This window comes from Benincasa hispida, chromosome 11, assembly GCF_027475165.1.
Source record: "Benincasa hispida cultivar pf3 chromosome 11, pf3_genome.v1.1, whole genome shotgun sequence".
Taxonomy (NCBI): domain Eukaryota; kingdom Viridiplantae; phylum Streptophyta; class Magnoliopsida; order Cucurbitales; family Cucurbitaceae; genus Benincasa; species Benincasa hispida.
The window spans coordinates 47,167,152-47,190,618 of record NC_143488.1 but is presented as its reverse complement, the minus strand read 5'-3'; the positions used below and the strand labels follow the sequence as shown (position 1 = coordinate 47,190,618).

At 31.9% G+C, this 23,467-nt stretch overlaps 2 protein-coding genes across 2 annotated transcripts; one reads left to right on the top strand and one right to left on the bottom strand.

Annotated features, from left to right (window-relative positions):
• Positions 1 to 4,678: 4,678 nt before the first annotated feature.
• Positions 4,679 to 5,671, bottom strand: LOC150032686 (uncharacterized). Its single transcript, XM_090306984.1, has 2 exons — positions 5,432 to 5,671; positions 4,679 to 5,383 (listed from the first exon to the last, which is right to left on the bottom strand). Exons 1-2 carry the CDS (start codon positions 5,669 to 5,671, stop codon positions 4,679 to 4,681), a joined length of 945 nt encoding a protein of 314 aa, XP_090163110.1.
• Positions 5,672 to 12,124: 6,453 nt separating this feature from the next.
• LOC120092001 (protein RETICULATA-RELATED 4, chloroplastic-like) lies at positions 12,125 to 23,420 on the top strand. The gene is made up of 8 exons (XM_090307441.1): positions 12,125 to 12,817; positions 15,301 to 15,369; positions 20,115 to 20,246; positions 20,383 to 20,436; positions 20,521 to 20,565; positions 21,670 to 21,809; positions 22,877 to 23,002; positions 23,106 to 23,420. Exons 1-8 carry the CDS (start codon positions 12,290 to 12,292, stop codon positions 23,152 to 23,154), a joined length of 1,143 nt encoding a protein of 380 aa, XP_090163567.1. The 5' UTR covers positions 12,125 to 12,289; the 3' UTR covers positions 23,155 to 23,420.
• The last annotated feature ends 47 nt before the right edge of the window (positions 23,421 to 23,467 follow it).

Genomic DNA, 23,467 nt, shown 5'->3' with positions numbered 1-23,467 from the left:
TCTGAGCCAGATGACATTGTTCACCGGAGATGCTGAGCGATAGAGGAAAGTGGAGGTTTGTTGGATCTGAGGTTTTAAGATTTATGAATAAATGGAGGTTCGTAGGTGCAGTGAAGGAGAAGAAGAAGTGGTTGGGTTCAAGTGAGGTTTTTATAAGGGGGAAAGGGTGATCGCAGCTGACGTCAGGTGCCAATTAATGCAAAGGGAAAGGGTCGTCTCGTTTAGCCAAAACACTCGAGTGTTTTGTGTTTTCGAGACGCGTCCCTTCAACTACCCCCTGCATTAGACTTGTGTCAAACGCGTCAAATGTTTCCTTTTTAATTATACACAACTTTTTTAAAAGAAAAACAATCAACTTAAAACCCTCAAATAACTAAACTATCAAATTCAAACATAACTTAAAATACAGAATGCAAAAGAATAAGGTTGAGAGAGGCGTCCCTATAAGATGTGCGTTACAACCGCAGAGATGCCTCGACGCGAGCTTCAACTTGTCTCGCGTAGTGCAAGAGATGACTTTTGGCGTTCCACATCATCTTCAAAGTATGGCCTAACTCTTTAGTCGTTTACTTTGAACGCATAGTGCCATCTTCTCGAATTAATTCCACAGTACCGTAGGGAAAGATCGTTTTAATTATGAAGGGCCCGAACCATCTAGATTTCAATTTCCCTGGAAACAGACACAAGCGTGAGTTGAACAATAAACTTTCTAACCAACAACAAGTACCTTCTTGCTGATGCATTGGTCATGCCAACGCTTTGTCTTTTCCTTGTAGATCTTGTTGTTTTCATATGCGTTCATTCGCCATTCTTTGAGCTCGTTGAGCTGAAGCTTGCTTTGAACACCCGCCGCATCTGGATTCATGTTTAACTTCTTTACTGCCCAAAATGCCTTATGCTCCAACTCTACAGGAAGATGACATGCTTTACCAAATACAAGTGAGTAAGGAGACATACCTATAGGCGTTTTGTATGTAGTCCTGTAGGCCCAGAGTGCTTCATCTAGCCTCTGCGCCCAATCTTTTCGCATTGTGCCGACGGCTTTTTCCAAAATTGATTTGATTTCTTGATTTGAAATTCTGCCTGACCGTTTGTCTGAGGGTGGTAGGCGGTAGCAATCTTGTGCCTGACATTATATTTTGTAAGTAATTTTGAAACGATGCGATTGATAAAATGTGTACCTTCATCGCTTATCAGAGCTCTCGGCGTTCCATAGCATGTGAAAATATTCCTGATAAGAAATTTAGATACAGTAGACGCGTCATTTCTGGCACAGGCTACTGCCTCTACCTACTTAGATACATAGTCTACAACCAACAGGATATATTGCTGACCACAAGACAAAGGGAACGGACCCATAAAATCCATGCCCCAGACATCAAACAACTCCACTTCAAGAATATTATTCAAAGGCATTGCGTCCCTTGAAGAAATATTCCCTGTGCATTGGCAAGGGTCACAATTTTGAACAAACTCTCGTGCATCCTTAAAAAGGGTGGGCCAAAAGTAACCGCATTGAAGGACTTTCGTCGTGGTCCTTTGCCCACCAAAATGCCCACCATAAGAAGAATTATGACATTTGGCCAGGATGCATTGTGTCTCCTCCTTTGGGACGCATCGATGCAGTATAGAGTCTGGGCCTTGTTTGTATAGAAACGGTTCATCCCAGAAATAAAACTTACTGTCATGGACTAGCTGTTTCTTCTGCTGGGAATTGAAGTTTTCAGGGGACTACTTGGTGGTCAAGTAATTAACTATATCAGCATACCAAGGTTCCCTGCCTTCAATTCTAAACAGGCTCTCATCAAGGAATACGTCCTTGATGTCATTTTCCTGGACTTGTATTTCTTGATTTTCAAGCCTGGACATGTGGTCAACCACCTGATTTTCTGTTCCCTTTCTGTCTTGGATGACAATGTCAAATTCCTGTAGTAGTAGAACCCATCTTATCAGTCTCGGCTTTGTGTCCTTCTTGCTCATTAGGAACTTGATGGCTGTGTGGTCGGTGTATATGGTGGTACACCAACTAAGTAAGAACGAAATTTTTCAATACCGAATACTACAGCCAACATCTCTTTCTTAGTAGTTGTACAGTGTTCCTGAGAGTCGTTTAATATTTTGGATGCATAGGAGATGAGATGTATCAAGTTTCCCCTTTTTTGCCCTAACATAGTTCCCACTACGACATTACTCGCGTCACACATAAGAATGAAATGCTGCGTCCAGTCCGGTGCTATCAACACTAGGGCTATTGTCAACACATACTTCAAGGTTTCGAACACGTTAGTGCAGTCTTCGTTAAAAACATAGGGCCGGTTCACCTCCAATAATGCGCTTGGAGGTCGTGCAATCTGAGAAAAGCTTCTGACGAACCGTCTATAGAAGTCGACATGTCCTAGAAAACTTCTTAGCGTTTTGACATTCGCTGGTGGTGAAAGTTTTGCTATTACATCAGTATTGGCTCCATCCACTTCCAAGCCAGCCTTGGATACTTTATGCCCCAAAACAATTCCTTCTGTCACCATGAAGTGACATTTTTCCCAATTCAGTACTAAATTTGTTTCCTCGCACCGAGCGAGGACGACTTCTAAGTTATCCAGGCATGACTGAAATGAGTCTTCAAAGACTGAAAAGTCATCCATGAAGACTTCCACGGTCTTCTCCAGGAAGTCAGAGAAAATGACCATCATACAACGTTGATATGTCCCTGGTGCGTTGCATAGCCCAAAGGGCATGCGTCTGAATGCGAAAGTGCTACAGGGATAAGTGAACGTGGTCTTCTCTTGATCTTCCAGATCTATTAAAATCTGGTTGTAACAAGAATAACCATCGAGAAAACAATAAAACTCTTTACCTGCAAGTCTATCAAGCATCTGATCGATGAAAGAAAGAGGAAAGTGGTCCTTTTTAGTTGCTGCATTGATTTTCCGATAATCCATACAAATTCGCCAGCCTGTGACAGTTCTTGAAGGAATGAGTTCATTGTTGCTGTTTACTATCACGGTTGTTCCTCCTTTCTTAGGAATGTATTGAACTGGACTTACCCAACTGCTATCGGATATCGGATAAATAACTCTCGTGTCCAGCCATTTCAAAATCTCCTTTTTGACCACTTCTTTCATAATGGGGTTAAGCCTTCTTTGGGGCTCAATTGACCCCGTCTTCCCTTCCTCCTGCCTAATTTTGTGCATACAATAGGATGGGCTTATTCCACGAATATCTGCAAGTGTCTACCCTATTGCTTGTTTATGTTTCTTCAACATCTGCAGAGTGAATCTTCATTGGGCTTTATGAGATTAACGGAAATGATAACAGGCAATGTATTATTAGTTCCAAGAAAAGCATATTTCAAATGTCCGTATAACTGTTTTAATTCGAGTTCAGGTGGTTATTCGAGTGAAGGACGCGTTGGTTTTGTCTGCTGCTCACTCAGACTTGGCGGCTCGGATTCCTTCAGGGTTCCCTCCAACACGAGAACTTCACATAATCGACGCGAGAACTTCACATACTCGAGTCTCTTCTTCAGTCAATGCAATATTGTTTAGCTGACAATCATCACTGTTTGGGAATTTTAATGTGTTAAGCACATTAAATTTCATCGATTATCCACGCCCATGGTTAGCTTACCTTATGCACGTCAATCAGAACTTTCCCAGTAGCCAAGAAAGGGCATCCAAGGATGATTGGAACCTCCCTATCTGCTTCATAATCCAGAATAATGAAGTCTACTGGGAATATGAGATTGTAAACCTTCACCAAAACATCTTCAATCTTTCCTTCCGGGTACTTAATTGTCTGTCAGTGAGTTGAAGGGTGACAGAAGTAGGTTGTGCTTCGCCAATCCTCAATTTCTTAAAGACTGAAAAGGGTATGAGATTGATGCTCGCTCCTAGGTTGCACAACGCATGACCCACATCTAATCCTTCAATTGAACAAGGAACTGTGAAGCTCCCTAGGTTCTTCTGCTTCTGTGGTAGCTTGTTGCTTACAACGCGTTGCATTCTTGCGTTAGTGCTATTACTTCGTTCTCACTGACTTTTCTCTTTTTCGTCAAAATGTCCTTAAAAAACTTCACGTATGTTGGCATCTGCTCCAAAGCTTCTATGAGTGGAATGTTGATGTGCAGCTGCTTTAGGAGCTCGAGAAAGCGCTTGAACTGATGTTCATCATTCTTCTTCATCAGACGCCTGGGGAATGGTTCGTTCAGAGGCACCTTTAGCTTTCGCACGTTAGACGTGCTGGTTTCCGAATGGCTTGTATTTTCTAGCGTTCTCTCTTCCTGATCCGTTGAACATGTAATGCGTTCTTTCAAAGGACTATTGTTTCTTGGATTCATCTTTCTTTCTACAAGGGCTCTTCCACTCCGCAACATCACTACGTGACATTGCTCTTACCCATTATTACTCTCAGGTGTCTTTGTATTGCTAGGTAGTACGCCTGGCTGCCTGCTTTTCAATTCGCTTGCAATCTGCTCCACCTAGACTTCCAGGTTTCTGATTGACCACGCCTAGCTTTTCAACATTGCATCGTTCTGGGCTATATATTCCTTCAATAGGTTTTCCAGCGGAGTTCCAGAACTCGATGCGTGGTCACCTCTATTGAAAGGCTGTTGATGCGTTTGTTGAAAGACAGGCGGCGGTCCACTCCTTTGTTAATGGCTCGCGCCTGAGTGATGCTTTTACTGATTTCCTCTTGTCCAAGAAAAATTCGGATGGTTTCCCCATCCAGGGTTATAAGTATTAGAAAATGGGTTATTCTTGATGAAACATACTGACTGACGGTTTTGAGGACACTCAGCAAATGAGTGAAAATCTCCACATCCCACACAGGTTACCATGGGTTGCCCAAACACCTCCACTTGATTCACCTCTTGCTGGTTTGGTGCGTTACCTAGCGTTATGTTCTGTAGAAGGCTGGTCATGGTAGCCACTTGAGCGAAGAGCGTGGCTATTGCGTTGGAATCAATAGAGTTAATGTTTTGAGATTTTCTTCTTCTGTCATTTCTTCCATCGTGTGTGTCATCTACCCACTCCATGTTATGTTTGGCAATGCAGTCTAATATTTCTTTAGCTTCAGTATAGGATTTGTCTATCAGTCCTCCAGCTGCTGTTGCGTCTACTGCCATCTGTGATGCCTTGTTTAGTCCGCCATAAAACGTCTCCATCTGAATAATCAAAGGTAGTCCGTGGTTCGGGCAGTTCTTAACCAAGCCCTTGAAACGCTCCCATGCAGTGCTCAAGGTCTCAGTGTCTTCCTGTTCAAAGTACATGATTTCCCGACGCCTCCTCGCGTTGGTGGTAGCTGGGAAGTATTTTTTCATAAACTTTTCCACCAACTTTTCCCATGTGGTGATTTCCCCAGGCTCTAATGAACTCACCCATTGCTTTGTATCGTCTCACAAAGAATAGGGAAACAAGAAGAACCTGATTGCCTCTGGTGTGATTTCAGGAATCATAAAGGAATTGAACGTTTCCAAGAAACGCTTCATATGAGCATGGGGATCTTCGCCACGGTTACCCCCAAATTGTCCAACAGTCTGGAGCATTTGGAGCATAATAGATTTCATTTCAAACCTGGTTCCATCAGGCGTTGAATATATGATTCCTTGAGAGAAATCATATAGCACGGGGGACGCGTATTCTCTCATAGGATGCGTGCTATTGTTTGCCATCAAGATTGGGTTCTGTGTAGCATAAGCCAGTTACTGATTTTGTTGTTCTTCCGCCATTGCTCTTTCCCTTTCTTGCTGTCTGAATAACTCTTGCCTCAACCTTCAACGACGGTTGGATCGATTCCTACGTCGGAAGGTCCGTTCAATCTCGGGGTCGTATCTGAACTCAGGAGTGTTCTCCTTGTTCATACACGTTCACAAACCTAGGCATATCTTGTAATACTTCCCTTAATTTAAGTGTCCCTACAACAAATACAAACGGAATTTCTGGTTAGTTCTTGTTGCTGAATTCCCCGACAACGGCGCAAAAAACTTGGTCGCTGCTATCGTGAGATGCTTTAGGAGTGTATAAAGTAAAACAGATTGGAAGAATAAAGTCTAAGTGCTGCGTTCTGCCTTGATGCGTTTAAATGAATGCAACGCGTTGGGGCGTTAGTATTATGCACAAAAGGCATACAACTCCTTATAATAACGTTCAAGTTTTCCTAGATTAAACCCAAGTATAAATCTAATCTAGGTTCTTGGCAAGTCCAGGATCAATCACAGGAATTCAGTTTTACTAACACAGATTATGCATTGTACTTGCAGTAAGAGGTTTTTTTCTAAATAAATGTGAAAGATGTAATATTTATAGTAACATGCCATGCATGTGCAAGACAATACAAAAGAGTTGATTGGAGAGTGAAGGATCATGTGAAAATGGAATTTAAGTAGGTGAACGTGCCGGCTAAAGATAGCTGCACACAACTGATGTAATGTGGATGAAATGGGATGGGTTGCTTATCTTTCTGTTCATGCGTTAGACATCATTCAACACTTCTCAATGCGAATAACATACACGCCTATCTCTAGGGTGCATACGTCTAACTTAGAATGCAAGAAACACCAGTAAATCTATCTCTAGCTATACTAGACATTCTACTTAATGCGGCTTAGCTATTCTTTCAAACAACTAAGTAAAGAAGCTTTCACCAAGTTGTCAAGTTGGTTTAGGCGTTGGAACAGAATTATGCATGAAGTACTAATGCTTTCAACATAGGCAGAAGATAAACAATAGCAAAAGTGATTATCAAATATATGAATTTTATAAAGGATCAATAAGTCTTTACAAAGAGCTATATTCAATCAAAATGAAATGGAAATGATATTAAGAGAGAAACTGAGTCAAGCCAAAAAATACAATCTCTTATAGTTCTTTGACTCAATCTTGTTGTGTACAATCACTTTAAAGAGCCGAGGACAGAGTATCTTTCTCAAGAATAACTTTCTCCACTCCCTGGCCGGCGATGGTGGTGGTTCTCAGCTCCTTTGATCGTCTTACACCTCGGCACAACTTGTACAAACTAAAACTAAGTCTACAAAATTACAGAGAGTATTGAGCTTCTAATTGTCTGAACTCTTAATTCTGGAAGGTCTTCAAGTATTTATAGGCGTTGGTCTTGTCCACTTGGAGGATAGGCTGCATTTAAGTCCATGCCCTGGTCAGCATTAAACTCCATGTCCTGGTTGGCCGCCTGACCTCTAGAAGCTTTTCAGACGCCGCCTACTGCTGGAAGCTTTTCAGACGCCATCTATTGCAAGTGCCCATGCTTGCAAGTGGTGATGTGACACAATCAGCCCGGAGCAATGAATCTTTTATGCATTGAATTTCCTCCGACGCATGGCTCATGTGTTAGCACGTTTCCTACGGCACTTGTGTAATGCGTTATTGTCAGTTCTTGCGTTGAAATCCTGCAAAGTAGTGCGTTAGCGACGCGATTTTTAGTGATAAACTTCTTTTACATGAAATTGCTATTGTTTAAGTAAATCCATGCGTCTCTATTAAAAATGAGGAGAGTTTATCATAAAAAAAAAAAACTAATTGTTCTAACTTAGGAGCAAAAATAACTTGTATTTTTTACAAGTTATCAACACTTGTATAACTTTTATTTGATTTTTCGACACTTGTATAATTTTTGTTTGATTTTTGTATATTCAAGTACATAGAATATTCACATTTTTGTATTTTCACTCCAATATTAATAGGAACCAATAAATTACAAAATAATTATTTCTTAAATTAAGGTGACAAAAACGTAAATACAAAAAAAAAAAAAAAAAAAAATCAACTTTGACCTTTTTTTTTGTAGCTTTAGTATAATTATAAAGAAAAAACTAAGTATGTAATCAAATTCTTTTTTAAAATTAAAGTATAAAAAATGTAATTACAAACAATAAAAAAAAAATCAACTTTGATATATTTTTAGTTAACTATAAAAAAAAATTGAGCATAAAAAATATAATCAAACACCTTTTTTAATTTGAAAAGTCTAATTAAAAATATATTGAAAAAGTTTCCACTTTACTCTTTTTTTTTTAACCTTTAGTATAGTTATATATTTAAAAAATTATTATCAAATTCATTTCTTAAATCAAAGTATAAAAAATGTGGTAAAAAATAAATAAATAAACTTTGACATTTTTTAGCTTTAGTATAGTTATAGAAAATGAAGTATAAAAAAATGTACAAATTTCTATCACAAATAAAAGTAAAAAAAAGGTGTAAAAAAAATAGTATAGTTATAAAAAAAACAAACCATAAAAAATGTTATCAAACCATTGAAGTATACAAAAATGTAATTTGAAAAAAAGTTTCAACTTTAACCCCTATTTTTGTAGCTTTAGCATAGTTTTAAAAAATGAATTATAGAAAATGTAATCAAATTCATATTTCTTAAATTAAAGTAAAAAATAAATTACTTACCAAAAATTAAAAAAGTTTCAAACTTTAACTTCTTCTTCTTCTTCTTCTTCTTTTTTTTTTTTTTTAAATTTTAGCTTTAGTATAGTTAGAAAAAATGTAATCAAATTCATTTCTTAAATTAAAGTAAAAATAAATTAATTACAAAAAAATTGAAAAAGTTTCCACTTTGACCCTTTTTTTCTTTTGTAGCTTTAGTATAGTTAAAAAAAATGACGTATTAAAAAATGTAATCAAATTCATTTCTTAAATTAAAGTAAAAATAAATTAATTACAAAAAAAAGTTGAAAAAGTTTCAACTTTGACCTTTTTTATATAGTTTTAGTATAGTTATAAAAAATGAAGTACAAAAAATGTAATCAAATTATTTTCTTAAATTAATAGTATAAAAAAAATGCAATTACAACACAAACTACTTTGACATTTTTTTTCTTTGTTGTAGTTTTAGTATAGCTACAAGTAATGAAGCACAAAAAAATGTAACAAAATTCCTTTCTTAGATCAAAGTATAAAAATGTAATTAAGAAAAAAAAATAGTAAAAACCTAAACATAGACTATTATAATTTAGATTAAAATGATATGCACCTCAAACACAAATTATTATAACCCAGACTACTTTAGTCAGTACCCAAATCACAGACTATTACAACTCACAAACTATAATAATCATATAAGATATGTTACTAATATGTTTGCATCTATTTATATGTAATGTATTTGGATTCAAGGTTTTCTACGTGCTCTATACATCTAGAGGATTTGTGAATCTCTCCTACTTATATATATTAAAACTTTCCAAAACCCGCCTCATGGTATCCAAGTTGAGTAAATAATTCAGCATCCCTTTACAATTACCTTCAAAGCTTGCCAAATATAATCTAAATAAACCAAATTAAAATAAATAATTAAAATTATAAGAACTTACAAACACAACATAACAAAACTTATCATGAATTGACAACTAAACTCATCAAATTAATACATACAACAAAACTTATCAAAGTATGAACATAACAATACAAAATTTAAATCAATAAACTTGTCATGAAAATGAATTCTAACTTCTCAAGTTAAAACAAATATAAAGCCTAACAAACTCATCATGAAAATGAATAAACTAAACTCATCAACTAAAACAAACCACTAAATTTATCAAAGTATAAACATAATAGCATAACCTAAACAAACTTATCATATAAACAAACCACTAAACTTATCCAAACATGAACATAACATCCAAAGTTAACTAACTTATCAAAAAGTTTTAACATACCTATCTAAAATGATGAATATATAACATCAAAACTAAACTTAATTGCATTTGTATTGTTTATATCCCCGTCTAAGATAAATGAGGCCTAAGCGAGCTCACTTCTAATGTGTTCAAATGTGGGTCGATGATTGGATATAATAAATAATAAATATAAGGTCTCACACCACCCAATTTGTTAGAGATTTTTAGATTAGTTCCAATTTTTCTTTGATCAACTCCTTTAAGGGATATTTACGGCAAGGAGTTGATTATTATAGTCCTAGATTATTATAGTTGGGTTATAATAGTTTGTGTCTGGGGTGTGGATTACTTTTGTTTGGGTTATAATAGTATGTGTTTGAGGTGTAAACTATTTAGTTTGAGAAAGAAATAGTAAATACGGTAGTAAAGAATAAAAAAATGATGAATATAAAATAGTAAATAATGTAGCAAATGGAAATTTTGAAATAGTGTTGACTTTATCTAATTGGAGAATACAGAATAATATTTATTGTAGTAAGATGTGGTTACCATAGTTTTAGGATAGTCGTTATCCCAAACATAACTCAGTATCGTGAGATTTGACCATAACAATATAAAGCACTTCTTTTCTTAAGCAAAAAATTCCCCTTAATATAAAAGACAAGTACAATCATAACCCAATGGAAGCACATATACCATTTCTAACCCTTCAAACCCCAAAGGAAGAAATTCTTCAAGCTATTAAACCAAGCATCAATTTCGCCGACGGTTAGGAAAAATCGCAGGAAAGTCGCTACGAAACTCTTGTCATTGGGAACTCCTATTTGCCATAAACTCAATATATAATATAAAGAGATATCAGTAAATTTGAGATGTATTCCGATAGAAATTAGTATCTAATGATTGAAATGATATTTATGTTAAGAAATATAATTAAATAACATACGAATATAAGGGCCCATTTGGATTGACGGAAGGAATAACATGTTTTTCAAAAACCTCATTTTTATTTAAACACTTTTAATCAAAATTGTTTAAAGTATACTTCAAAAGTTATTTTGAGTGGTTGTTGAACACTTCAATTTATTCTAAAATGACTTACTTTTAAAATTAAATACTTGAAAATATTTTTTTTATAGACGGACTAAATGTAAAATGAAGTCAACGAGAATAATGAAATTATGTATTGTACAAAGAAAAACTAGAGTGAACAAAAGTATGTATTTACAAATTTAGCATCTAACATGATTGTAGCTTTAGAATAAGTTTTGGCATTTAAGAACTAACCATAAGAAATTTAAGGTGTGTTTGGTTAGTTATATGCAAATAAAAATTTGAAATTACGAATTTAATGAAAAATAGAATTATATTTTATGTTTTTAGTATTTTTTTGATATGCGTTTAAATGGTAGATGAGTAAATTGGCTTTTTAGTATAATTAAAATAGCAGAAAAATTTGCGATCAAAATTGTTGTTATTGAGATTTTTTTTTTTTATTGAAATGTAACTCTAATTGTAAAGCATTATACATTAAAAAAAAAAAATAAACCCTTCTCTATACAAACTTCCTAAACACAAGCACAAATTTAAATCTCACAAACTCACTCACTCCGTAGACCAAAGAACCTCATATTTTATAATTCAATTCATCCTCCCAAACATTTTTTAATTAAGGATTACAACATATTATATTTAGACAATTTTTTCTTCAAAAATAGGCATATAAATTTTAAAATGATTATTTTAGTATTCGAATGCTTGTTCTATTTTGATCCATAAATTTTAAATTTGATTATTCATCTTTATTTTTTACATAGCAAATTAATGACTTAGCTTCAAGTATGTATTAATGTGTTAATTTGAGCATCATTTTATGCCATAACTAGCAAGCAAATACTAGATGGAAAAATTATATAATTAACAAGAGTCAAAATTATTAGTTTTTAAGAAACTAATATAAATTTTTAAAAATTCAAAAAATTAAATAGAATAACCTAAAAGCTTGGGTATGAAATTAAATATTTTGAAAATAGAAAGAAATTCTTAACTCTAAATAATCTAACATTCAAGCCAAAGTTCATAGTTACTTCCATGGTAATAAGGTAGTCCATCTTTTAAAATTATCCCACATCTACTATTTTATTTTATACAGGAAGTGAAAATGTAAGGACTAGAATTTATAAATTTTTTTGACGAAGGAATCAAAGAAACAACCAAATCGTCAATCTTCTTATTTCCTCGTCACGGATGAGAAAGAATATAATCAGAAAAGACGCGTCTTTCTAGTTTCAGAATAAAGAACAAGTCTGAGAGGATGTCAAAATTGTAAGATCATGGATAGTTTTGTTCTTCATTTTAAAATTTGACACAAACGAAAGATATTAAGAAAGTTTACAACAAAAATAGTTGAAATCGAGAAGCCGTTAAAACTCTAAATAGAAAGATAACTTCCACCGGATTAGTTAGAATTTACTATTTACCTATTTATGTGTGAATTAAAGTTAAGTATGGTTCTATTGTCCGTTTTTGAGTGAGTATCAATCTCTCTGTTTATTTCAGCATTTTCTCAGCCACAACAAACACGGACCCCTTTCCATATCCCAATCTCACTTTTTCTCTCTCAAGATTCTCCCGGCAGAAATAATGGCGATCCGAACTTTCACTAATCTCTCCACCCCGCCGCCGTTTCTCCGCCGCTCACCTCCCCACAATTTCACTTACATTCTCACCTCCGCTCCGTCTCTCCGCCTCCACCACTCCCTCTCTTTCGCCGCAATCTCTCCCCCTCGCGCCCGCCGCATCTCTGTCGCATTCGCCTCATCCGACGGAATTCCCCCCGGAGGCCATGGCGGAGGCGGCGGTGTCGGTGGCGGCGACGGACGCGGAGAAGGCGATGAGGAGGAGGAGGAGGACCGGGAGAAGAACAGATCGGAGGCGATTGTGGTGCTGCTGGAGGCCGGGAGGTCGACGGAGAGCCTGCCGAAGGATCTGGCAGCGGCGATTGCGGCGGGGAGAGTGCCGGCGGTGATCGTGGAGAGGTTTTTGGATTTGGAGAAATCGGCGGTGTGCCGGTGGCTGATGCAATTCGGCGGATTTAAAGAACGGCTTCTGGCGGACGACTTGTTCTTGGCTAAGGTCGCCATGGAATGTGGCGTTGGAATTTTCACAAAGGTCTTTATCTCTTCTCTTCTTTTTAATACCTTCACTCACCTTTTACTTTCTAAATATTGATAAATTATCATTTTTTCAAAAATTACAAAATTTCAATCTTGTTCTTCTGCTTTGAATTTACTCTCTTAACTTTACAAAAATATTTAATTTCATTTATGTAATTTTAGTAAACCACCGAATAATCTTTAGCTCTTGAGATTTAAAAAATAGTTTTAAATGGTTGTGAATTTATTTGTTTGTTTTTTTAAGTTCAACAATATTAGAGATGTTCATCCGTCCGTTGGTGTCGATTTTAGAGAAAATTAGTACCGAAAATCGATAAAAAAAAAAGGCATGAAATCCGATCGACAGTAGGTGTGCATCGGTCGATTAGTGTCGGTTTTTTTTTTTTTTTTTTTTTTTTTTTGCAAGCAAAACCAAAATGAATGAAAAATGAAAGAAATGGACTGTTGTTATTAGGTTAACATAATTTGTCGCTTTCAAATTTTAAATTAATTATTCTTTTAGGAAAAAAATTTAAATCAATCATATAATGAGCTTGGAATTTAGGCTACATAAAAAAGAAAATAATAAATCAATATTAATGCAATAGGCTTGGGCTTGAGATGATGATAGCGGACTTGTTTGTATACTTATTTTTTAGAAAAAAAATATTTATATATCTCGATCGGTCGGCTTTCTCAAAAACTTTTATATAAAAACCGAAAATCGACCAACCTCAATTCAGTTGGTTTCAATCGGTCAGATTAGTTTTTGGTATCTTTATGCTCACTCCTAAATAATATATATAGTGGAGGATTTGAAATATAATTTCTTAAATAGTACATATATTACGCCAGTTGAGTACATACATATGGATTTTAAATGATTATGAATCGTAAGTTCATAATTATCATAGGAAGAAAACAACATATGTAACACTTATTTAATATGATAATGAAAGATGTGAGACCAAATATAAGAACTAAATTAAAATTTCTAAAATTGTAGAAATTGAATTGAATAGACAAAATTGGAACTTCTAGAACTATGCTAGATAACAAGTTTAGTTCACAAAATTTTAAATTTATGTTTATTTGGTCTCTAAGTTGCAAAAATATGTAGGTCTCTAAATTTTTAATTTTATGTTCAATAAATTGTTGGATTTTAAAACTTGTCGAGTATGTTTTCAAACTCTCAATTTTGTGACCAATTGGTCTCTAAAGTTTCAATTTTATATCTAATAGATATATGACAAGCACAATATATGTTAAAATTTCATAAATGTTCGAGGTGCAAAATTGGAACTTTAGAATGTTATTATACATAAAATTCAATTTTCTATTCATTAAATCTATTAATTTTAAATTTGAATATGTTAACAACTTATTAGATTCAAAATCGAAAATTCAATAATCTATTAGACATCTTTTAAAGTTTAGAGACCAAATATACATAAAATTAAAAGTTAAATATAACTTTTTTTAAGAAAATTAAAATTAATTTTATCTTTATCTTTTTTTATTATTATTATTTATTTATATTATTATTATCATTATTTCTACCTATTAGGTATTTTTTAAATTAAGAGACTTTGAAAGTTGAATGGAAAATTCAAATACTAATAGCTAAAATTGTAACTAAACCAAAATTATTATTAACTACATCATTACCATCAATAAATGTGAAAACAATTAGGATATAACTTTTTTATTTAAAATTTTTTTTTTTTTTTTAAATGAGGTGCAAGATAAATTATTATAAGTTTAATTTTTGTTTTTTATCATTAATACTACTAAGAATTGAACTTCTAATTTTAAGGAAGGAAATGCATGTCAATTAGTATTGAATTAACTTTATTAAAAATTAATCAATTTTAACCAAGTATAAAAAAAATCAACCATATATTTTTTAGTGTTGTAATTAAATACATTAATAAAAAGTAATGTAACATCAAAATGTAATTTATGTATTGAAATGAAAGCATGTTTTTTAATTCAATGAACTAAAATATATAGATGAAAAAATTACAGAAAAATTATATTTTATGTACTTGACTTAATTAGAAAACATTATCCTTAAATTCTTAGCTTCATAATTCTAAATTTTATTAAATATCCAAACAATATCTGCACTACAATTAGATTTTTATTTTTATCTTTTGTGATTTGTGGCTAATTATAAGTATTTTTTTTATTGGACGAGATATAGTGCTCCTTAAAAAAAAAAAATCAGTGTTTTTTTTTTTTTTTTTTTTTTTTTTTTTTTTTTTTTTTAATATGCGGTTGTCGAATTGCTTTTGCAGCTTTTTTTTCCACTAGATTTTGATTGAATTTTATGGATCTTTTTATTAAAAAAAGTATTTCGAAGAAGCATTCGTTTTTTTTAAAACTACTTCAAACTTATCGTAAAAGAAAAAAAATATATATTTAAAACTTCGAAAAATTGAAACATTACAAAATTTATAATATTTCAAAACTAATATAATATATATATTTTTTAAGACTGCTGCTGAGTTGGAGAAGCGCAAGGAAAACTTTAGCAAGGAGCTGGATTTTGTTTGTGCTGACGTGGTATGTGCTCTCATTTAAACCTTCAAACTTTTTCATTTTAAAGGATTTCTACGATCACGTTTTTGTTTTGGGTAAAAGGTCAAATTTTTAAATAAAAAAAAATCTTAAATAGTTTTTTTTTTCAAAGTACAATTGGGACGAAGAATTCGAATTACAGATCTTATGATTACTAATACACTCGTATATTAATTAAACGATTTGACAATACTTTTGAATGGGTTGATTTTGGTTAAACTCCAAAATTTGAAAAGTTTTATTTCAACTAGTTTGAAGTTCTTTTTTCCAAATGAATCTTGGAAGTTTTCGTCATCAAAATTCATGAACAAATATAAATATGTTTAGTACATAGCATAAACGAAAGAACATAAATCTGTGACCATGAGGTTGAAATGAGAAAGACGATAAAAAGTATAGTATTCAAATGTGTATGTATATCTTTACTTTTATAAAATGTATGTATTTAGATTTGTTCACACAAATAAATACATACCTTTTTTGTTTATGAATTTAACGACAAAAGCCTAAAAATGTTGTTTTGAAACAAATTTCAAATTTCGAAAGATTAAAATAAAAATTTCAAAGATAGAGGATATAGTTGAAACTCAACCCATAGTTCAAGTAATCAAGGGAATTTTTAACATTGGGTAAATTTTATAAAATAGTTGAACTCTTTTAATTATATTTGATAATATATTTAATAACGTTTGTTTTAGGCCTTTAGCTTGAAAAGTTTTAGTTTACATTTGAAAATGTTATTTTCAAATATAGAAAATGAGTCAATTTATTTATAAATATAGCAAAATGTCATTGCATCTATCAGATAAATACATTTTACTATGTTTGAAAATATTTCTAACAATTCTTCTATTTAAATGATTACCCCATTTGAAATTTGAAATTTGTTCAAAAGAATAAACTTTTGAAGAGTTTTTTTAAAAATAAGATAAAAACAGACATGATACCTAGTGGATAAAGAAGACAAACGTGATATCATTTACAACACTATTATGATTGAGCAAAAAATTCAATTATGAAAATAATTTTAACGATATCTTTCGATTGATAACAATCCGAGTTAATCTTCTATATAAATAATATCATGTATGCCTCCTAAATTTTAGGCCTTTTTATAATTGATTTTTTATTTTTAAAAAAAAGTTATGATCAGATTTGCTTACTTCTAACTTTCTTTTCTTTTAAACAATGCTTTTAACTTATATTATTCATTCTTCACTAGAATATATGAAGTCTTTTTGAAATTACAATAACTTTTAAAACATATGATGACAATAGAATGAAGTAAAATAGCAGTAAATTTCAAATTAAATTCAAAAAACTAAATGTGGAGTCTGGTATCCAAATATTAAATTGGTGTGATTTAATTATAAAGATGAAAGTAGATAGTCTTATTATATCATTTGTATTTGGATCAATATTTAATTTTTAATTTCTATAGAACAATTATTTAAAGTTTTACGTGATGTAAATTGCATCTAATTTTGTTTAATCTAAATTATAAAATAAACGTTTAGGAAAATAATAATTAAGAAAAATTGAATCAATCAAAATTTTATGAGAGAATACATTTGAAAACAAATATATAAATATGGAAGGATAAATTTGAGGTTTGTAGAAGGTAGATTTTTAGAAAAGTTGAAAACACGTCGGTATCCATTTTTGCATTTCAGACTAAATTCAAAATTAAATTTTGATTGATTAATAGCTCGGTTGGTTAATCATTTTATTTTTTATTTTTAAAAATTAAGTGTATGAACATTACTTCTACTTTCAAATTTCTTCTTTTATTATCTACTTTTCAACAATGATTTAAAAAATCAAGCTAAATTTTGATAACTAAAAAAAGTAGCTTTCAAAAACTGTTTTTTATTTTGGAATTTAGCTAACAATTCAATAAATATGCAAAACGTTCTAAGAAATATACATAAAATGGGTTTAATTTTCAAAAAACCAAATGATTATCAAATGAGCCTAAATAATTCGTTTTATCAAACATAACCTAATTAGACCATAATTATTTGATAGCAAGTTTGGGTGTTATATACTCGTTTGAAATAGATACGATATAACAAACAAGAAAAATATATCACACAATTATTTAGATTAAAGATGAAACTAATTGATGAATAAATGAGATAAAAAATAATTAAAATTCTATCTAAAAAATTACTGTAAATTAAAAATATCTTATTTTTATATACGTAAATAAAATCATTTCAAAATTACACCTCTGAAGCTTGAAAGGCTATATGTATATTGCAAAAGTATCATATGGTATATGTTGAAAAAAAAATGTGAACTTATTTTTCTTTAAAAAAAAAAAAAGGTGTGAAACTATTGATAAATATAAAAGTGCAAACATATGGTATATCATGCAAGTTAGGAGTACAACAAAAAAACCAAAATGCCCAAAAATCAAATCAATCCAATAATTTGGTTTTATTTTTTAATGTAAAATTGGACATATTATTGTTTTGTATTTGGAGAAAACCAAACACTAGTAGTTCAGATTCGTTTTTTTATTAGAAAAACCAATCAAAACCAAACAGATCCAATGGTATATATATATCCTTAAAAATAAACTATCTTCTAATATTTTAATGATTATAGTGTATGTATATTTGTCGTTTAGAAAAAAAAAAATCAATTATTATGAAAAAAAAAAAATCGATAAAATCGAATCGACTATCACCCTAGTCACGTTCCCGCCAACATTCATATCTCTCCACAACGCCGCAAATTTCTCATCTTCATTGTCGATGAAGAGCTGGAGTGCAAAAATGTCTACATGATATTTCCAATGAAGAGCGCTAACTATGTCGTCACGATTACAAATTTCATGGTAGGTCACAATTTTCACAACAAACTTAAAACACTTATTTTTCATACCTCACAACCTAATAATTCAACTATTTGATTGGAATGGTATCATAAGATCAAGACATGTTTGACAAACGATCTAAATTGAGTATAATGTATTTAGTAAACAATCTAGATTTTGTTTTTTAAAACTGTTTTTAAATTATGTGATTCAAATAATGCAAATTCTCACAATAAATTTTTAATATTTTTAGTGTATCCATATTTTGAATTTGATATTTCAAAATGAAGAATTATATTTTTTTAAAAAAAGGAGAAAAAGGTTAATAAATATGTTATTTCATGTTTTAAACTCAATTCATATTTTTAAAATTAAAATATGTAACCTAGAATATATTATAAATTATACAATATTACGCAATAACAATCCTACAAAATTTAAACATACTAATAAATTAATAATTGATAGTTTATATTCACTTAATATTTGGTGGATAACTACACCTAGTTCTATGGTTTATAAATATATTATCGAATCCATTTTCAAATAATTAAACTTAAAATCTAATTTTTAAAATGCTTCCCAAACATACGTATAAAAATATGAAATACAATTCATTGTTTTCAAATTAATTATATTTTCACTATCAAATAACCCGAAAAGAATTCGCAACACTTGGGAAAAAATAAACACAATCAAAGAGAACATTAAAAAAAAAAAAAAAAAAGTTTGTACTGAACAAAAAAAAAAAAAAATCTACGGTTTTAGGGAGAGGAGGCCTTTGATTTTAGGAAGTGGTTTAAATTAAAATTTGGAACTTAAAGATATACATATAATTCTTTAAAAACAAGTTGTAGCAAAAAATAAAACCAAGAAAACAAAAAACACAAGAATCCATTTTGTTTCTAGTTTACTATTTTTTAAATGACTTATTTTTTCCTAAATTCTATAATATGTTTTTTCACTTTTTTTTTTTTTTAAAACACTCGAATTTTTAGTCAAATTTTAAAAACAAAAATAAAAATGTAAAAACTACTCTTTGATTCTAAAAATTGGTTTAGTTTTCTACAATATCAGTGGAAAGTGAATAAAAGAATAAAGAAACTTATTAGCAGAAATAGTGTTTATAAGTTTAATTTTTAAAAATCATACAAGATCAACATTTTTTTTAATTTTTAAAATTTATGTTTGTTTTCTCTCAATCTAATTACTATGTTTTCATCTTTCTTAAATAAATATTTGAATTCTATAGCAAATTTATTTCTAAACTTTCAAAAGTGTAGAATAAGTCCATGAATTATTAATTTCGCATCTAATAAGTTGTTTAAATTTAACGTAAGATTAGAGAAAAAATATTGAAATAAATGGTTTTTCATCTTCTTATCTTCCTATATATTTCTTTAGGAAGAATTAAATTACGTTTTTTTTCTCTCGTCATTTTGGTAGAATAATAGGACAGAGTGATTTCATGCGCAGGTTTTAAATAGAATTGTGAAAATAGTAATTAATCAATGTCGGACTTTAAGTGTCACCACAAATTAACGACATGAAAGTTTAGCATTTAATTGATACATTTAAGGGGGGGAAAAATTAAAAAGTTCTAACAGGTTCTAATTTTAGTCTTTAATTTTTTGGATATTTGTTTTAAATGATAAAAATTTTTAAAATATTTTTAAGTATAACAAAATATCACTCTCTATCAATAATAAATCGTAATAGACTACGATATATATCTATCAATGAACGATAGACCATTATAAATTTTTATCGCAGTTATATAAGTAAATTACGTCAGTTGAACTATGCTCGTTTCAAACCTTAACTAATTATAATCGTTTGTTTCTTTAAAATAGAATGAGGTTTGAGTTTTGTTATATTATTATTATCGTTCTTGAATGAAATACAGATAATGGCCATTATAGCAGATTTCATGCTTGTTTGGCTTCCAGCTCCCACCGTCTCTCTCAAACCTCCTCTAGCAATCAGTGCTGGACCTCTCACCAAGTTCTTCTATGGCTGCCCTGAAAATGCCTTTCAGGTAACTTTCCCCTGAAACCCAAATAAACATTGCAAATTTTTCACTTGTATATGAGCACCCATGTCAAAACTTTTTAGATTTTGAGATGAACACCAGGTGTTCAATAAAATTCCCAAATGAAAATTCTCGTTTTCAGGTGGCTTTGGCGGGTACCTCATTTTCGTTTCTTCAGAGAGTTGGTGCTGTGGTGGTATGTGGTGTGTGTTTGAGCTGAATTTATTGAGCAATTTGAATGTTTACTTAACTTAACGTGATTTCATTTGTTCATTTGCAGCGTAATGGGGCTAAGCTATTTGCTGTAGGGAGTAGTGCATCTGTGGTAAGCCAGTTGTTTCCCCGCTTTTTTCTACCTTTGGCTTGATTTAAGCAATTATGCTCTGTGGGAACATTTGGAATCTCGCTGGTCCAAACTCTTTGGATGATATGATATTAAATTTGTTTTCACCCATTAGTTTAAACTTTTGAGTCAATTGGTGATTTCATATGGTGCTAGAACAAACAGTCCAGTGTTAAAACCCAATAATGTTATTTGCTCTCTAATTAATATTTATTTTTACTCGTTGGATCTTCGATGTATTTCAAGCCCATAAGTAAAAGGAGTATTAGATGATATGATATTAAATTAAGATGATATGATATTAAATTTGTCTTTACCTATCAATTTAAGCTTTTGGGTCCATCAATGATTTAACATGTATCATAGCAGGTGGTCTGGAGGTCCTGTGTTCAAATTTCTGCAATGTCATTTCCTCTCCATTAATATTGATTTTCACTTGTTGGGTCTTCTTCTATTTCGAGCTCACAAGTGAGAGAGTGTTAGATGATATGATATAATATTTGTCTTCACCCGTCAGTTTAAGCTTTTGGGATAATTGGTGATTTAACAAATGGTTCAATTGAATTTGGTATTGGAAAGTTTTGTACTTGGGATCAATACCTATAGTTTTATACCGCATTCATATGATCAGTGTTGGCTTTGTACCTGTTCTGAACTTCGTCTCTAAAAATGCAACAGTAATGAAGTTACTTATAAGTGCATATCTGGTAAGCCAGGTCCTTTTCTGCTAGTTATGCTTTTGGCTTGCTTTAAGCAATTCTCTTGCCTCTTAAACATACCCAATACTTTCATTTGGAATTTTGATGACAAAACTTTGGATCACGTACAAATTTATGGTTTCTAACAGTATAGTAGGAGATTTCGATGTCAGTACCTGTACTTTTAGGTGATATGCACACAATTGTTGTTGTTTTTGCACTTCTTCTGAACTTTGTGCATCTATTAAAGAAATAGTAATGAAATAGTTTGTAAGTTCAGAAGAAATCAAATGAAGTTACATGGTGTTTCTTCGATATTGAAAACATTGCTCGACTTGTTGATGTATAGATGGAATGGAAACTTAGGCCTTATGGACTCTTTTTTCAGGCGGGTACAGGTATAACGAACACCTTGATAAATATAAGGAAGTTCTTTGACAAATCATATGCCATGGAAGCAGAGGATGTGCCTGTACTGGCAACAAGTATTGGCTATGGAGTTTACATGTCGGTTTCTAGCAACCTAAGGTACTGCACTTCTTCACTTCAATGTGTGATATTCGTTCCTTTTACACAATGGTTATTGCACTTTATTTCTTGTATAAAGTGTCTGCTCAGTGATCATACATATTCAATCTTTGTATCAAAGAGTTGTTATTCCTTATTATCATGTGTTAGACCCTATTATCAGACCACAATATGGTTAAGATCTCGATTTTTGTTTTTAAAAATTTAGCTTACAAACATCACTTCCACCTATTAATTTCTTTGTTTTATTGCTATATTTTTTACAAGTGTTTTCAAAATTCAAGTCGTTTTGAAAAGTAAAAAGAAAATTTTTTCGTCTTTTTGATATGTTTTCAATTCTCCCTCTCATGGGTCAGCTCGAAAGTTACACTGCTTAATGAGTTACAACACACTTGTAAGAGTATTAAGATAAAATGAGGGAGGAAAAACTGTAGCAATAATTTGAACTTACAACCTTTACCGTATCTCCAACTTAAATGCTTAACGTAATAGAACAACCTAAATTTGCCTTTATGTGTGGCCATTGTGGTAAGGTTAGGATGTTGGGAGATAACAAATAGGAAAGTCAATGGGGTGGTAAGAAATATTATTAGGATAGTTAGGGCATATTTGTTTTTAGCCCAGGAATTAGTTATTAATAGAGGGAGTATGAGATGGAATTATGCAACAGCTTAGTTTAGTGGATTTATGTTTGATTGATCTCAAGGAGGTTTCACTTTTAAGTAGAGTAGGCAAAAAATTTGCTGGATCGAAGAATCCCCAATTTGATTAGGGATAGTGGGAGTCTCCACTCAAGGGCAAGGAAGGGAAGGAGTATCCCCAACCCCATCCCCAATCCCAAATCCCCCTCATTTAGATTTTTTAATTCGAGGCTTTCTTTTCTTAACACTTTATGTTTAAAGAGTTTCACAGGAATGAAGTGACATAATACCCACATAAGTTTCTCAAACTCGTTACTCGTGCGAAATTATCATTTTACCCCTCCAATGTCCATCCTCTAACGTGGATCATTTTCATGGTAACAATGAACTCTTTAATGATGAAAAATAATTCTCTGTTTTGTTTAGATACCAAATACTTGCGGGAGTAATAGAGCAAAGAATGCTAGAGCCTTTGCTGCACAAATACAAGTTGGCATTGAGTGCAATCTGTTTTGTAGTTCGAACTGGCAACACTTTCTTGGGATCATTGATGTGAGATTTCTTCATGAACCTTAAACCCCTCAGAACCATGTTGCATTCTTTTCAAATTCCTGGTTTCTCTTTAAAACTTTTGTGAACTTTTTTCTTTTTCCAGGTGGGTGGATTTTGCGAGATGGACCGGGATTCAAAGAACGAGAGAGTAGAGGGGGGAAAATACACGTTTGTTCGAGAAATTATTCGACGAGGTTAGTATAACATAATGCGTCGAGGCTATTTTTCGAGATTTATTATTGAAATATTTAGGCATTATGGTGTTAGATATGAATGTTGGGGTGTTTCCATTGAAGCACAAGGGTGTATGATTGTTTATTTGCAATTTGCAAACATTATTGTTTTTGAAGTGTCAGAATGAAGAAAAATAATTTGTTCGATTTTGAGTAATAATATACTATTTGTCCTAATTAGAAAATTATGATCACGTGGTTTGAAAGTAATAAACAATCTTGAGAAAGTAGG

Bases quoted from the DNA above. Each gene is read 5' to 3' on its own strand.
- LOC150032686 (XM_090306984.1), bottom strand. From the start codon at position 5,671: ATGGCAAACAATAGCACGCATCCTATGAGAGAATACGCGTCCCCCGTG. The intron at 5,384-5,431 runs GCAATCAGGTTC...GACGATACAAAG, and splicing joins TTCCTGAAATCACACCAGAG to CAATGGGTGAGTTCATTAGA.
- LOC120092001 (XM_090307441.1), top strand. From the start codon at position 12,290: ATGGCGATCCGAACTTTCACTAATCTCTCCACCCCGCCGCCGTTTCTC. The intron at 20,247-20,382 runs GTAACTTTCCCC...TCTCGTTTTCAG, and splicing joins GCCCTGAAAATGCCTTTCAG to GTGGCTTTGGCGGGTACCTC. The intron at 20,566-21,669 runs GTAAGCCAGTTG...CTCTTTTTTCAG, and splicing joins TAGGGAGTAGTGCATCTGTG to GCGGGTACAGGTATAACGAA.